This window comes from Crinia signifera, chromosome 1 (genome assembly GCF_055691185.1).
Source record: "Crinia signifera chromosome 1, ASM5569118v1, whole genome shotgun sequence".
In the NCBI taxonomy this organism is placed as follows: domain Eukaryota; kingdom Metazoa; phylum Chordata; class Amphibia; order Anura; family Myobatrachidae; genus Crinia; species Crinia signifera.
Genome location: NC_139217.1, coordinates 26002038 through 26020177, shown reverse-complemented (window position 1 = coordinate 26020177; position 18140 = coordinate 26002038). Strand labels below are relative to the sequence as shown.

At 44.6% G+C, this 18140-nt stretch overlaps 1 protein-coding gene across 4 annotated transcripts in view; it reads left to right on the top strand.

Annotated features, from left to right (window-relative positions):
* Positions 1 to 18140, top strand: part of CTNNA2 (catenin alpha 2) — a 1425647-nt gene that overhangs the window by 1261144 nt on the left and 146363 nt on the right. For all 4 annotated transcript variants that reach the window (XM_083180541.1, XM_083180424.1, XM_083180611.1 and 1 more), the window contains one exon: positions 5641 to 5746. In XM_083180541.1, the coding sequence (XP_083036667.1) occupies positions 5641 to 5746 (106 nt within the window). The remainder of the gene's footprint in view (positions 1 to 5640; positions 5747 to 18140) is intronic.

Here is an 18140-nt window from a genome sequence, read left to right as displayed (position 1 = left end):
GAGCTGTAACACACAGATTAACACAGGGGTCAGGGTGATGCTGTAACACACTGTGATTAGCACAGGGTCAGGGCGGAGCTGTAACACACTGATTAGCACAGGGGTCAGGGTGGCGCTGCAACACACTGTGATTAGCACAGGGGTCAGGGTGGCACTGTAACACACTGTGATTAGCACAGGGGTCAGGGTGGAGCTGCAACACACTGTGATTAGTACAGGGGTCACTGTGGCGCTGTAGCACACTGTGATTAGCACAGGGGTCAGGGTGGCACTGTAACACATTGTGATTAGCACAGGGGTCAGGGAGACACTGTAACACACTGTGATTAGCACAGGGGTCAGGATGGCACTGTAACACACTGATTAGTACAGGGGTCAGGGTGGCGCTGTAGCACACTGTGATTAGCACAGTGGTCAGTGTGGCACTGCAAAACACTGTGATTAGCACAGGGTCAGGGTGGAGCTGTAACACACTGATTAGCACAGGGGTCAGGGTGGCGCTGCAACACACTGTGATTAGCACACGGGTCAGGGTGGCACTGTAGCACACTGTGATTATCACAAGGGTCAGGGTGGCGCTGTAGCACACTGTGATTAGCACAGGGCTCAGGGTGGCCCTGTAACACACTGTGATTAGCACAGGGTCAGGGCAGAGCTGTAACACACTGTGATTAGCACAGGGGTCAGGGTGGCACTGTAACACACTGTGATTAGCACACGGGTCAGGGTGGTGCTGTAACACACTGTGATTAGCACAGGATCAGGGCGGAGCTGTAACACACTGTGATTAGCACAGGGGTCAGGGTGGCACTGTAACACACTGTGATTAGCACAGGGGTCAGGGTGGCGCTGTAACACACTGTGATTAGCACAGGATCAGGGTGGCGCTGTAACACACTGTGATTAGCACAGGATCAGGGCGGAGCTGTAACACACTGTGATTAGCACAGGGGTCAGGGTGGCATTGTAATAAACTGTGATTAGCACATGGGTCAGGGTGGCACTGTAACACACTGTGATTAGCACACGGGTCAGGGTGGCACTGTAACACACTGTAATTAGCACAGGATCAGGGCGGAGCTGTAACACACTGTAATTAGCACAGGGGTCAGGGTGGCACTGTAACACACTGTGATTAGCACACGGGTCAGGGTGGCACTGTAACACACTGTGATTAGCACACGGGTCAGGGTGGCACTGTAACACACTGTGATTAGCACACGGGTCAGGGTGGTGCTGGAACACAATGCGATTAACAGAGCAGACAGGGTGTTGCTGTAAGTATATCACATACTTTGTGTAATATAGGTCTGATCCTGTCGTTTTCCTATAACAGTCTGTAATATATGTTACAGGTTATTGTTTCTTGTCATTATATATTACACATTTATAGTGTTGGGTTAAGTGTTGCCTTTATTTTCTGGCTTGTTTATATCTTCTGTTTTCTGTTTAGCATCGCCTCCAGGGATTTATCTTCCCATCCTTGTAATCAATTATTAATCCTGTCCCTAATGGAGAATTCCTCATATCTGCAGATATTCTTTCATTAACATATTGTTGGTTTGTACTTTTTGCAGTTTTATTATTAAAGTAAAAATATTGCTGAAGTCGTGGTGACTGTTACATGCATACAGCCAGTAGCAGCATCACACAAAGCCAACTGTACAAATCCACAAGGAGCCGTGGGCAGAAAGGCTATTTTCCTGCTACCCCATTGGTCAAATGCAGTCCTTATACTGTACCTCAAGGTTTAATCCCCATAAGGCCAAATGTCCTTCTGACAGTATTGCTGAATCACTAGAAATCCATTTAGAAAATACAAGGTTCTCCTTTATTTTGTGGTCTTTGTACTGCTATGGACAATTCTATAGCATACAGTATACAACAGCCATGGTACTAGTTATAGCAATACCTTCTACTACGTAGATACCACAACACAATAGTCAAAAAAATGCTTTCAAAACTTCCTAGTAGTCAATGTGGGAACATGTTTAACTAGCTCCCAAAAATAATGTGAGTAGCTAACTACTATTGGTTATTACAGGGGTTACCATTACCATTATTGCTGCACTTTCTCTGCCTTTTTCTGCTCGCCTATTCAGTGCAATGTTTGTGAATGAAACCGTCTAGGTTTCTGCTCAAATATTCCAGGATTCTGTAGGAAATGTCACATTCTAGGACTTTCCTTGAGCATTAACGCAATGTCTATATCTACTAGCCTCTTCCATGACTGTGTATGAACTAAACCTCCAATGTCTATATCTACTAACATCTACCATAACTGTGCATGAACTAAACCTCCAATGTCTATATCTACTAACATCTTCTATAACTGTACATGAACTAAACCTCCAATGTATATATCTACTAACAACTTCCATAACTGCATGAACTAAACCTCCAATGTCTATATCTACAAACATCTACCATAACTGTGCATGAACTCAACATCCAATGTCTATATCTACAGTACTAACATCTACCATAACGGTGCATGAACTAAACCTCCAATGTCTATATATACTAACATATTCCATAACTGTGCATGAGCTAAACCTCAAATGTCTATATCTACTAACATATTCCATAACTGTGCATGAACTAAACCTCAAATGTCTATATCTACTAACATCTACTATGACTGTGCATGAACTAAACCTCCAATGTCTATATCTACTAACATTTTTCATAACTGTGCATGAACTAAACCTCCAATGTCTATATCTACTAACATCTTCCATAACTGTGCATGAACTAAACCTCCAATGTATATATCTACTAACAACTTCCATAACTGTGCATGAACTAAACCTCCAATGTCTATATCTACTAATATCTACCATAAATGTGCATAGCTAACCTCCAATGTCTATATCTACTAACATATTCCATAACTGTGCATAGCTAAACCTCCAATGTCTATATCTACTAACATCTTCCATAACTGTGCATAACTAAACCTCCAATGTCTATATCTACTAACCTCTTCCATGACTGTGCATAACTAAACCTCCAATGTCTATATCTACTAACATCTTCCATAACTGTGCATGAATCAGAACTCCAATGTCTATATTGACTAACCTCTTCCATAACCATGTTTAAAGTAAACCTCCAATGTCTATAGCGTCCAATGTCTATATCTACTAACATCTTCCATAACTGTACATGAACCATACCTCAAATGTCTACTACTAACCTCTGCAAGCCTTTGACATTGCCATGTCCTGAGAGATAGGAAAGTTGCCCGCTTGTCACACAGACAGGACATGGCATGGGTAGGCGGGGCTCACTTTAGAAATTAAGGGCCAATTCTGTGAAAGGGACACGGTCACAACATGTAGTGTAGGAGTTGGGCTGCCCCATTGTGGAATTTGATCCTAAAGGGGTGTTTTTATGGAACACTCGTGGTATGGCTGCTGCACCTCTGCAGTCCTGGGTCCCAGTATATTGTACCCACCTTCACCAATCTCTGCAGCAATGGAGCAGTGGATGGTGTGAACCAGATGCTCTACTGATCTCAGAGCTCATGCAGTGTAATGTGGTGAGTCAGTGTTGCCATGATCTTCAGGATTCATAGGTCAGTCCCAGTATCTAAATGCACTGGGGCGCACATGCACAATGAGGAGATGAAAGAGCCACCAACTCCCCTCAGTATCCCTCAGGGGATGTGCAATGAAAACACATCCCCTTGCACTAGCAGGAGACATCATTCAATGGCCGCCAACCATCAAATGATTTCTGTGCGTGCATGGATGAAGACAAGGCGGGCGGCTGACATCCTGTGACATCACTTCCTGCTCCCGCCAGGCATCAGCCTGCGGTGTAATCATGGGAACGCCCAGCATTTTCATGGGGACACCCATAAAACACTGTACATTACCCTAGGCCCTGCCACCCCCATCCCGCCCAGCAAGTGTGTACCTCGCCGATGGTGTTCATTGCTGGGGTCTGAACATGCACAAATAGGCATTCCCAGACCCCAAAACATTGGAATGGGGCCAAATTGGCCCTCGTCCGAATGAACCAGAGGGCCAATATCATATATACTACTGGTAACATTACATTCAACTGTATTTAGTGCAAAACTAATGAATCCAGCAACCAGGAAGTTTTCCGTGATTTGGTGTACCTTATAATACCTCGGACCTGTACTGGAGCGCTAAACGCTAAAGTTAGTTCTCATATGAAGAAGTTCTTATGGAAAAGATGGACTAATCCACCGTGGGCAATGGAACGGTCCCTTTCCTCCAATTATAAGTCTGGGACCGATAATATTTCTATGATCCCACTATGTCAAGAAACCGCAGCTTGCTTATCCTGGCTGATTGGCCAAAAATCTGTGCCACCTTAACCGTAACTTGGGGAGTTACGGTTATATAGGCTGTCCACATTAATTGGATCACAATTTAATCTCCAAGTTACGGAAAACGATCTTCAACTCCCTTTTGTATCTTCCCCCGTGTCCATTATGTCCTAAGTGCCACCTTACACAAGAGGAGTCAATTCCACTCGTACCTTTTGGCCTCTGCCCTCTGCAGAGAAGGACCAGTTACTATACTTGGTCCACCGGGTAAAACAGAAACTCCCTGCCCATGAAGATGAGGGATCATGGCTTTGTTTGAGTTATTGATTCCATTTGAACCATTTCCAAGTGATGTCCTAGGGCCTTCTGCTGATGCCTACTCCCTTCTGTGATTTAGAAGGAGAGCATATGAGAGTGAGACGTCAAACGGACAATCATATCTCAGGAAGTGCACCTTTCTATTTAGAGAACGAGACACATGACATTTATACGTTTAAATACATTGTAAGATTTTCCTTTACCACAGTATTCCAACCTCCATCTCTGTCCAAGGCTTAGTACACAGACCCCATGTGTATACAGTTATGTACCATTGCTGGGAACAGGTGAATGATGTAAGACACCTACAGTACAGTATATTACAGTTGGAGCTGTTTTTGGAGGCCCACCCTATCTTTGGGTGTTTTAGGTCAAGGGTGCTCCTGGGTTGGAACCCAGAAACCTCCATTATATGGACAGCATGCTCCGTCGATGACAGCCGACACAATGTGGACATGCTGTTGCACTCAATCTCCGAGATCCTACCATATCTCTACTTGCATCTTCATATAGCTGTATCATTGACCCTGGCAATAACAGGGACACGCGTGTAATGCCATGCCGGGTTTGAGCGATCGGAAGTAAAACAAATTGTACGTGACCGTGGCTGACATGGGTGATCAGACCAGATGTCCCCCATAAGCCATTGCACTCGACCCATCCGTGTCAGCACCGAGTAGCGGCCTGGGAATCCGATTCCAAGTTTCATTTTCCAAAGGGGCTGTCTCCTTAATGAGCACTTAAAAATGTACATACTATTAAATATAATTCATGAGCTTGAAGGAGCCATCAAAAGAAATTGCCGGAGAGGAATTACAGATAAGAGCGGAAGCTGGCAAACCCTTTTTTTTTTTTCCCCAGCTCGGCTGCAGTTAGACGGTCGACTGATAGTAAATTACAAATCATTGATATAACGGTAAAAGGGGGGGGGGGAGAAAAAATCAATGGCTCAGTTCAGTTCAGGTGGTTATTTTAGTAATTTAATTGAATTGCAATTACACTATTTTCTTTTACAGAGGGAAAGGTCCACTAAAGAACACGTCTGATGTGATTAATGCAGCCAAAAAAATTGCAGAGGCCGGTTCCAGGATGGACAAACTGGCACGCGCTGTTGCTGATCAGGTAAGACACTTATACAAGCACGCAATACACAGATGCTTCTTTTCTCAGGATAATACTGTGGTTTTTATACGTTAGGTATTATCAATGTGATACATATACAATGTCATGGATGGATGGGGGGGGGGGGGGCGCACCAGTGACACCAGGTTGGCAGGGTCATGTTAACGGCATTGTAAACCTTGGGCAAAGCAATGCACTGGGACCTCTACATAGCCAGTCACAGGAACCAATTAAATAAATCCTAACATGCTCCTCCTGCAGTCCTGTGCAGCCTCTCCGCAAGCATCCATACAGTAATTGGCTGCAGCCATCCATCAATCAAAGTGCTGATAGCCATTCACTGTCTAGCTGCAGGCTGTGATACTGTACAAGTAGAAAATGCTGTACTTTGATTGGTGAACAGCTGCAGCCCTTCACAAATCAGTATGCTGGCAGCCATTCACTGCCTGGCTTCAGACTGTGAGATAGTTAGAAAATGCTTTACACCCATTGCTCCAGTCATTCACCAATCAGAGTGCGGACAGCTATTCACTGTCTGGCTGCAGGCAGGAATAGAATGTCGCCTGGCCGCTCTGCTCCTGCTCAGTGGCCCCTAGAAGTGTAAGATCCTGGACAGCTACCCTGTGCTGATACATTAAGATCGCCCTAAGCGTGGGAGTGGGACTCTTACAAATATGAGGAATTTATGACCTTAATCTAAATTGGGACTAAATTAAGAGCTGTAGCTGTATACCTGTATCTGTATACCTTACTGAGACTGGGATGCACAGGGAGAATGTGCTGACTAATATGAGATGCGACACTTTGTATATTGTGTGTAACTGAGTCTGTTTATGATGCACATAGGAACTTGGGGGGGGGGGGAGTCACGGCCGCTGCATTGTAGCACTTGACATGCAGATTCAGAGACTCAGTCGCACACACACAAATATACAATACCATCTATCACATTACTCAGCACAGTCTCCTCGTGCACCGTACTCCCACTGCATTGTGACTAAGATGCATTTTTGTCAAATAAATGGCTGGAAATAATAAATGGCCGACACCAGCAGAGTCTCACAATAGCTATATGTGCACTGTACACTCACTTCTCCACCTGAGATGTTGTCCAGACTTCAATGTCTCTGAATGTTTTCTTGCTTTTTTTTTCTAGTTAAGGCCAATGTTTCTTGGAGGGGATTTTAAGAGCAGTATTAAGGATGGACCAATTTTCTGCGGTGCGCATACTCTGTGGCCGATTATAGGAAACTTGGTGCCGCTCCTCACCTAGACCTGCCAACGGGGCATTTACTGTAGTCTGAGATGTCTGAGGGCGAGTTGGGCCGTGAGGACAGAACTGCATGCTATGCTGAGTTGAGCGTAGGCAGAGATCCATCTGATTTTGGACAGATCTCTTTCACTATATACAGTAGGGCCGGGTCTGCTGCGAATGCCTAGTTCGGATGTAGGGGCCATGCACCTTTATTCCCAGGCTCACAATGCTGCCTCTAGGCTTCCAATCCTCTTTAACTTCTCACCACCCACGTGCCAGGCTCTAGGCTTGTGCTTCCCAAGCTTGGTCCTTGGGGCAAACTACCAGCCCAGGTTTTTGCGATAGCTGTCTCTTGCATGGATGTTACATCAAAATAACTGAGGTACTGAGCCATTTGTGTTCAAATAGGGCTATAAGTAAATTCTGGACTGTGCATATGGTGATTGGGAACCTCAAGTCTCGGCTCCCAGGACATGTGACATCATAACATCACCTAGCCAGCACAGTGGGAGCAGGAAGATGGACACACCTTGCGGCTGTCTAGGGAACCCTAGATGTTCCACCCTCTCGGAGATGCACACTGGTCACCTCCTAGGTCACCTCCTGGGACCTGCTCCCCTCCTTATGACCGGTATCTGGTCAACACAAAAAGTTTGCCATGCACTAGGTCGACATTGACAAAGTGTCATCATGCATTAGGTTGATATTGACAAAAAGTGGACATACACTATAGTAGGTCAACCTTGACAAAAGATTGACACAAGTAAAAGGTTTATAAGGTGTTGGCCAACACATGAAAAGGTTGACATGAGTTTTTCATGATTTTTTTCAATTTTTTTGTCTTTTTCATGCATTTCATGAGAATGGTAAAATTACACATTTTACCATTCTCATGAAATGCATGAAAAACACATAAAAAAGGACACCTGGCTTTAAGTATGATGAGCAAGGCAAACCACACGGGGCACTAATTGGAGGGCAGCTTGTCCACATTGACTTAAAAAAAAAAAAAAAACTACTGTTGACCTTTTCATGTTGACCTTCTGCATGTCACTATTGACCTAGTGCATGTTGGCATTTTGGTGTCGACATATTGACTGTCTACCTAGACATTGTCTTTGAGCTAATCCATACCCGTGTGACAATAGGTCTACACCATAGTGTCAACAAGTCAAGACGGTCAAAAAATAGACAAGTAAAAGGTTGACGGCCTTTTACTTGTCTACTTTTTGACCGTCTTGACTGGTACAGAAGGTCAACAGGGTTAAAAGGTGACAATGACTAGATTACAAAAGTTGACTAAACGTGGAAAAAACATGACTCAAACCTATTTGTGTTCTGTCAACTTCTTTTTACCTGCCTACCTTTTACATATTGACCCTTTGACCTTATTGACCCTTTACTCCTGACAAATTTTTGACTATTGACCCTACGGTGCTGACTTATGGACCATCGACCTATCAGCATTATGGACGGTGTAGTGGTTAGTATTGTTGCCTCATAGCTCCAAGGTCATGGTTTCAAGTCCCTCCATGACCCTACAGGTGTGGAGTTTGTATATTCTCCCCCTGCATGAGTGGGTTTCATTTGGGTACTCCAATCTCCTCCTCCTACAATTCGAAAATAGAAGATACTGGTAGGATGATTGGCTCCTACTGTACATGTGATTAGGGCAGACTATCTGTCTTAAATTCTATTTCCATGTGGCTCCATTTAAAATCGCCAGACGCCAAGTATAATGGGATTTACTTTTTAAGATCATCGCCATAAACTTAAAGCAGTTAAAGCTATCCATTTGTATTCATTCATTAGAAAAATATTTCATTTTTCTTGATATAAAAAAAAAAAAATTAACAGTACACAAGGGCAATTGTTCCTGATGTACCTATCTGCTAAATAACTCTCCAAGGCAACCTACAAAGCCGGTTTAATCAATAAGCAATATTTCTTTAGGCTACTTGAGGTTTTTTTTTTTTTCTCTTTTCTGTAAAAGGCGCACAATGAATTTCACATCTTTTTGTCTGGGATTTTTCCATGAAATACACAAGTGGTTATTGAATGTGTGTCTCAGATTCCTCTCCCTGCTTTGTCTTGAACTGAATGTCGAATTTTATATGTCACGGACTGCTGGCTGCTTCACTTTATATAACAAAATAAAAAACAAAATCTGACTTTGGCTCAAGCCTTCAGATGGATGCTACAGGTAGAACAAGGACGGCTAATCCTGGAGAGTTAGGTAGGTAGGAATCAGGTGGCACAGAGGAGACTCATTCATGGTGCCCACAACTTCTGGGTTTTCTCAACGGAGGCATTTAAGTGGAAGCGAAGATTTAAGCAGCCGGTGAGAGGCGTTCGTTGGAAAGTTCATGTTCCTTGATAAGAACAGAGTAAGAACCGAGCACCTCATAAATAAGATCTCATTGTGTGAACCAAGATTAGATAAAGTAGTTGACAGGAAAGAGTGGGATCATCATTTTAGTGCATAGGTCGCTGCAATCTACCGCCCCCCCTGGCCCTATCTCCCAATTTCTTGACAACTTCGCCGCCTGGCTTCCACACTTCCTCTCCTCTGACCTGCTATCTGTCATTCTTGGTGACTTTAACATCCCCTTGGATAACCCCACTGATCCTGGCACCTCCAAACTCCTCTCTCTCTGCTCCTCTCTTGGCCTATCTCAGTGGACTACCTCTCCCACCCACATCCAAGGACACTCCCTCGATCTCGTCTTCTCTTGCTCTTGTTCCCTTACTGACTACACTATCTCGGCTTTTCCTCTTTCTGACCATCACCTCATCTCCTTCTCCCTCACTGCTTCCCCCTCTCCCACCCCCCCTCCCAAGCGCATTGTCTCACGGCATAACGTCAACACACTTGATCTTGCTGCCTTCTCAAACACGCTGTGTCCTCTTCTCGTCCCAATCGCCCTCATGTCCTGCCCGAACCTCGCTGCCTCCCTCTATAATGACACCCTATCTTCGGCATTGGACTCTGCCTGCCCTTCCTCCTCTATACCCCTTCGATGCTCCAACCCCCAACCGTGGCACTCGCCTATCACCCGATTCCTTAAAAAGTGCTCTCGCACTGCTGAGCGCTTCTGGAAGAAATCACGCTCCCTTGCGGATTATCTCCATTTCAAATTAATTCTTTCCTCCTTCAGTTCTGCCCTTGCTCTGGCCAAGGAATCCTACTTTAAGTCCCTCATCCTTTCCCAATCATCCAATCCCCGCAGGCTCTTTGCCACCTTCAACTCCTTGCTCTCCCCCCCTCCTCCAGCTCTTCCGTCCTCCATCGTAGCCACTTATTTTGCTACCTACTTTTCAACCAAAATCTCCTCTCTCAGGACTGCCATCACTGCTGCCATGACCTCACCCTCTCCCTCCTCCCCTCCTACATCTCCACTCCCCTCCTTCCAACCCCTGTCCTCATTTTACCCCACCACTGCTGCCGAAGTCCACTCTATCCTTCAATCCGCTTCTCCCTCCACCTGCCCGCTCGATCCTATCCCCTCCAATATTATCCGTCGTCTCAGTCCGTCAGTCTGCTCTCACCTGGCTCACCTCTTTAATCTTTCCCTATCCTCTGGGATCTTCCCTTCCTCCTTCAAACACGCTCTTGTCTCCCCAATTCTCAAAAAAACAAATCTGGACCCCAACTCTCCATCCAACTACAGGCCCATCTCCCTCCTCCCTTTTGCCTCCAAACTCCTAGAACGTCTGACCTATAATCGTCTCCTAAGCCACTTTACTGCTAACTCCATTCTAGACCCCCTCCAATCCGGGTTCCGCCCTTTACATTCCACTGAAACTGCCCTGACCAAAGTCACTAACGATCTACTATGGGCTAAATCCAAAGGCCTCTTCTCTATCCTCATCCAACTTGATCTGTCGGCTGCCTTTGACACTGTTGACCACCCTCTCCTGCTCAACACCCTCCGCTCCTTTGGCATCACTGGCACGGTCTTCTCCTGGTTCACCTCATACCTCTCCGATCGCTCCTTCTCCGTCTCCACTCCGAGCTCCTCCTCTCCTACTACCCCACAGCCAGTCGGTGTTCCCCAAGGGTCAGTCCTTGGCCCTCTCCTCTTCTCCCTCTACACCACCTCTCTGGGCACCCTCATCAGCTCCTATGGTTTTCATTACCACCTTTATGCTGATGATACCCTAATCTATCTCTCCTCCCCGACTTATCCCCATCACTCCTGTCCAAGGTCTCCGAATGCCTCACGGCCATCTCAGCCTGGATGACCCAACGCTTCCTGAAACTAAACATGGCTAAAACTGAACTTCTAATCTTCCATCCCCCGAACATCCCCTCTTCTCCCACTATCTCCATCAGCATTGGTGAAACCGAGATCACGTCCACCGACCAAACGCGCTGCCTCGGTGTCATCATTGACTCCTCCCTCTCTTTCACCCCCCACATTCGTGCTGTCTCACAGTCTTGCCGCTTTCACCTACGCAACATCTCACGCATCAGACCATTCCTCTCCACTGACGCGACCAAAATTCTCATTCACTCTCTTGTCATCTCCCGCCTTGACTACTGCAACATCCTTCTCTCTGGGCTACCTCTCACCCGCCTCGCACCTCTCAAATCCATTCTTAACGCTGCTGCTAGGCTCATCTTCCTCTCCCGCCGCTCTACCTCCGCCTCCCCCCTCTGTCTATCTCTTCACTGGCTCCCCATTCCTTTCCGAGTTCTCTTTAAACTCCTCACCACCACCTACAAGGCTCTCTCCTCCTCCACAGCTCCCTACCTCTCTTCACTGATCTCTATCCACACTCCCTCCCGTCCTCTTCGCTCCATCGCTGACCGCCGACTGACCTCTCACCTAATCACCTCCTCCCACTCCCGTGTCCAAGATTTCTCTCGCGCTACCCCCCTGCACTGGAACAACCTCCCGCCACCCATCAGGCTAGCCGATTCCCTTACCTCCTTCAAGCGCTCCCTCAAAACCCACTTTTTTCGACTAGCCTATCCCTCCTCCTAACCTCTTTTGATCCTCCTATCCTGCCTCCGTTCCCCTCCGTTCCTACTTATCCTATTGTATTTCGTTCGTCCACCCACCTATTTTTAGTATGTTAACTCTTATGAGCAGGGCCCTCCTTCCTCACGTACTCACCCTACCTTTTTACCTCACCTGTGCTCCTGTCCTGTTCTTCCCTTCCTCTACTTCATCTTCAGTCTCCTCAACAATTTTGACACCTACTTCTGAACTGATGCTGATTTTAGTTCTACCAGCTATACCCCTATTCATACTGTATTTTTCAACACACCCTGTACGTTACCTTGTAATTTGTTTTTTTGTTTGCTATGTACAGCGCTGCGGACACTTTGCGGCGCCTTATAAATAAACATACTACTACTACTACATAGGTCTGTACAGCCATTTCTAATGTAGAAGAGGACTTGATCCTTGCACCAAGTCTAGAATTTGTCCCATGTGTCATAGTCCCATCCCCACTATTAATAGAAACATAGAATTTGACGGCAGATAAGAACCACTTGGCCCATCTAGTCTGCCCCTTTTTTTAAACATGTTACCTCAAACCATATTTGATCCTTATTTTTTTGTAAGGATATCAATATGCTTATCCGAAGCATGTTTAAATTGTACTACTGTATTTGCGTCTACCACCTCTGTCGGGAGGCTATTCCACTTATCTACTACTCTTTATGTGAAAAATTTTTTACTCGCATTTCCCCTGAATCTTCCTCCCTCTAGTGTCAGTGCATGTCCTCGTGTTCTGTTGCTCCTCTTCATGTGAAGAATGTCTCCCACCTGTACCTTGTTAAAGCCCTTGATATATTTGAAAGTTTCTATCATGTCCCCCCTTTCCCTTCTCTGCTCTAAAGTATACATATTAAGATCTTTTAGTCTTTCCTGGTACGTTTTGTGATGTAGGCCATGCACCATTTTAGTTGTTCTTCTTTGTACAGTCTCTAATGTACTTATATCCTTCTGGAGATATGGCCTCCAGAACTGAACACAATACTCTAGGTGAGGTCATACCAATGACCTATACAGTGGCATTATTACTTCTTTCTTTCTACTGCTGATACCTCTCCCTATGCAACCAAGCATCTGACTTGCCTTCTTCATTGCTTTGTTACATTGCCTACCTGCTTTTAAGTCCCCTGAAATAGTGACACCTACATCCCTCTCTTCCTCAGTAGTTTCCATTATAGTGCCATTTATACTATATTGAGTCTTTGGATTTCTGAGACCCAAGTGCATGATTTTGCATTTTTTGGCATTAAACTGTAGTTGCCATTCTCTTGACCATTTCTCTAATCTGCCTAGATCCTCAATCATTTGTTTTACCCCTCCTGGTTTGTCTACCCTGTTGCATACCTTTTGTGTCATCTGCAAAAAGGCACATTTTACCCTCAATTCCATTTGCAATATCACCAATAAAGATATTAAAAAGCACCGGTCCAAGTACAGATCCCTGGGGTACTCCACTTGTAACCTTTCCCTCCTTTGACTGTACTCCGTTTACTACAACTCTCTGTTTTCTGTCCTGCAACCACGCTCTTATCCATTCAACTATCTTAGAATCCAATCCCAAGCTTTCAAGTTTATTTAACAGTCTGCGATGTGGGACAGTGTCAAAAGCTTTACTAAAGTCTAGATAAGCTACATCTACAGCCCCACCTTGATCTATTACTTTAGTCACCCAGTCAAAAAAGTCAATAAGATTTGTTTTACATGATCTTCCCCCAGTAAACCCATGCTGTTTTGGATCCTGTAAATTGCTGGTTTTGAGATATTCTACAACTCTTTGTTTTAAGAGTGTTTCCATCAATTTCCCTACTACTGATGTAAGGCTCACTGGTCGATAGTTGCTTACCTCTTCCTTGCTTCCACTTTTGTGCAGTGGGACTACATTCGCTGTTTTCCAGTCCTCTGGGATTACTCCAGTAGCTAGTGACTGGTTGAATAATTCTGTTATTGGTTTTACCAGCTCCCCTTTAAGCTCTTTTAGTATCCTTGGATGTATCCCATCTGGCCCCATTGATTTATCCACTTTCAGTTTTGAGAGTTCTGTGAGGACTTTCTCCTCTGTAAATGTACTTGTCTCTCCCTCAGTTTTCTGACTATACTTGCAACTTAACTGTGGCCCCTTCCCCTCTCTTTCAGCAGTGAATACTGAGCAGAAATAATTATTAATATTATCTGCTATTACATTGTCCCCCTCAAGAACACTTCCACTCTCTGTCTTCAGTCTAATTATTCCACTTTTTGTTTTTCTCCTTTCACTTATATACCTAAAAAAAGTTTTCCCCCCTTCACCCACTGACTGGGCCATTTTCTCTTCAGCCTGTGCTTTTGCACATCTGATTACCTTCTTAGCCTCCTTCTGTCTAACAAGATACACCTCTTTGTCCTCATTCTTCTACTTGCTACTTCTTTTGCAAACCACAATGGCTTTCTTTTTCTTGTGTTTTTCCTAACTCTTTTGACACAAAGTTCTGTTGCTTTTAGAATTGCACTTTTTAATTTTTCCCACTTATCCTGCACTCCTTCCAAGTTCTTCCACTCTGCCAAAGAATCCCTTACAGAGTTTCCCATCTCTACAAAATCAGCCTTCCTAAAATCTAACACCTTTGTTTTTGTGTGCGATGAGTCAGTCTCTGTCTTTATTTTGAACCATACTGCTTGATGGTCACTGGATCCCAGATTTTCACCCACATTTATGTCAGATATTCTGTCACCATTTGTAAGTATTAAGTCTAATATTGCGTCCTTACGAGTGGGCTCCCTCACCAATTGCTGGAGGGATGCTCCTTGCAAGGAATTCAGCATGTCCCTACTTCTGGTGGAACTTGCAACAGGCAGCTCCCAGTTTACATCAGGTAGATTAAAGTCTCCCATGATTATCACCTCTCCTTTTAATGCCATTTTATTGATGTCCTGCAATAGGCTCTTGTCTAGTTCCTCTTCCTGACCTGGTGGTCTGTAGATCACCCCTATACGAAGAATCGCCTTCTCCCCTGTTTCTATGGTCACCCAAAGGGCCTCCGTTTTTTCTTCAATACTTTGTATTAAGGTAGTCTTTATATATTTTTTCACATATATTGCAACCCCTCCTCCAATTTTTCCCATTCTGTCCTTCCTTAATAAAGTATATCCTGGTATAGCTATGTCCCAGTCATGATTTTCATTGCACCATGTCTCTGTAATAGCCACAATATCCAGTTCATCCCTTGTCATTATTGCAATTAGTTCTGGGATTTTATTTCCTAAGCTCCTAGCATTTGCACACATAGCTCTTAAAGTTGTGTTTGTGCTTCTCCTGCTGCTAGCTATGTTCATCTTTCTGCCTATATCTATTCGGTTTTGATCGGCATTATCTTCTGTTGCAGTGGATAGGCTTTCTGTTCCATTTGCCTGCAGAGACAATACCTCTAGGTTGGGGGAGCAGATTTCTTCATTCTTATTTGGTTCACTGCCCCCCTCTGCTAGTTTAAATAGTTGCTTATGAAGCTTCCAAACTTCTCACTTAATATTCTCGTTCCCCTTGAAGATGGGTGCAGGCCATCACTTTTATATAAGGCTCTGTCTTGCCAGGTAGCTTGACTTTGACCTAAATACCCAAATCTCTCCTCGTTGCACCAATTCCTTAGCCAAACATTGAAGTTTCTAATTCTCAGAGTTCTATCTTCCCCTTGGTGTTCTGGCAATACTTCTGAAAAAGTTACAGTGGTTGCCACCTGTTTTAGAGCAGTTCCTAACTTTCTAAATTCATCTTTTACGGCCATGACTTCAGCATTAACCAGGTCATTTGTGCCAAGGTGGACGATGACATCCACCTCCCCATCTTTTCTTGCTGCCTTTACAATTCTTAGCATGCGTTCTTTATCTCTTGGAGCTGTGGCTCCAGGTAAGCACCTTACTTGTTTCTCTACTTTAGTATCATTTCCCAGATTAACTCCTCTAATTATGGAATCTCCCAAAAGAAGTGCAGTCCTTTTTGGAGGTGAAATTTTCCTGGTCCTACAGTTAGAAGAGGTAGAAGTCCTCATATCTTCCTGTTCTTTATTGCCTATGTTGGTCATACATTCCAACCCTGCAAGAGCAGCATATGAGTTTTGCAGTGTGACCACTTGGGGAATGTGTCTGATGCCCTCTGTCAGTCTCTGCCTTTCAGAGCCCACAGCAGTCCAGGCAGAATGTCTTCTGGGGGCTCTCTGAGGCAGTGGTGGTTGCAAGGACACAGACATCCTACGTAGCTCAGCATGCAGTTTAGCTATCTCCTCCTGCAGCAAAGAAAATTGTTTGCAGATTGGACAGCAGCCGAGTCTCCAGAATGTCTCCCTCAAAACAAATGCATTACATCCACTGCACTGCACCAGGCCAAACATTGTATCAGATGTATGGTAATAACAATAATAATATGTTTTGGCTTTTGTGTTCAAACTCACCTTTTTCTGTATTCTAACTCACCTGCTTCTGTTTCCAACTCACAAGTCACTTAAATATTCAAGCTTCACTTTAGTATGCAAGCTTCTCTCTCAATGAGCAAGCTCTAATGAGTCTTGTCTCTACTTAAATAGTATGTCAGGCACCTGTTTACTCTCAGCTCCTCCCCCTAATCTCTCTTCACACCTAGATTTAGCTCCTCCTCCTAGTATCTGTTCACACCTAGTAACAATACACTATACAGATACACATATTCAAGGAGTAATGTGTACTAGACGCACATATTGCATTCCACAAGGATCCTCCTGCGAGCTTCAACAATATAAAAAGGATGAAAAAGGACGTTCCTATCTTACAAGGAGCGTTCCTCTTCTCCGATTTCAGGAAGATATGTGCGAAATCACCACAGTGTATCCTTAGTTGTAAATGGGATAGTGGATAACCTTACACCACACTTCAGTGTTGAGAGGGAGGTACCATACGTCCCTTGTAAGGGATTGGTGTCTCCTCTTCTCCGAACGATAATATATTTCACCAAAAGTTGAGTCACATCTGGAGCCTTTTCTCCTTTTCACATATATCCATATGCCAGTAAACCATATAGGAGCAAAATAGAACCAAATATGGTGTAATAAAATTTCATTTATTAGGTCACAAACATACAGACAAGGGACAATGATAAAAAGGTGTTTCTAAGGCCAGATGAAAAATAAACCATATGTAGGGATTCAAGCAATTACCAGAAATGGTGGAGAACTTGATGACACAAAGTTCTCAAACGAGCATCAGAGGTGAAAAAGTCCCGGAAACTTTCTGCCTCAGACGGGTTTACACCACAAGGTCCTGGTAACGCGATCCTCAGATGGGTAAGTGACAGCTGTAGTCCTACGCGTTTCAACCGCCTGCTGCGGTCTTTGTCAAGGATAAAATTCCAAGCTGTCAGTTCCTGTTTAAAAAGGGTAAGTGTCCAATTGAAAACACGCGCTACATCGCGCCAATTCAGGTTTCCGGTGTGTATACCGGAAGTTGTCATCAGACTAATATGCCCCACTTCCGTCCGTTTCGTCCGACATGTAAAAGCCGCACTTCCGGTTTCGTATTTGTGCGCTCCAGAGGTGGAGAGGTTGAGACAGGATGGGATGCAGAACGTTGATGTGTAAAGTGCGGATAGTGCGGATAATTTCTTAATTCCATTTTTCCAAATTATCCGCACTATCCGCACTTTACACATCAACGTTATGCATCCCATCCTGTCTCAACCTCTCCCCGTGGCTCCTCCCCAGAGACCCATCAGAGCATGGAAAGAGAAAATCCCGTCAGAATGCGGCTATTACTCTGGAGCGCACAAATACGAAACCGGAAGTGCGGCTTTTACATGTCGGACGAAACGGACGGAAGTGGGGCATATTAGTCTGATGACAACTTCCGGTATACACACCGGAAACCTGAATTGGCGCGATGTAGCGCGTGTTTTCAATTGGACACTTACCCTTTTTAAACAGGAACTGACAGCTTGGAATTTTATCCTTGACAAAGACCGCAGCAGGCGGTTGAAACGCGTAGGACTACAGCTGTCACTTACCCATCTGAGGATCGCGTTACCAGGACCTTGTGGTGTAAACCCGTCTGAGGCAGAAAGTTTCCGGGACTTTTTCACCTCTGATGCTCGTTTGAGAACTTTGTGTCATCAAGTTCTCCACCATTTCTGGTA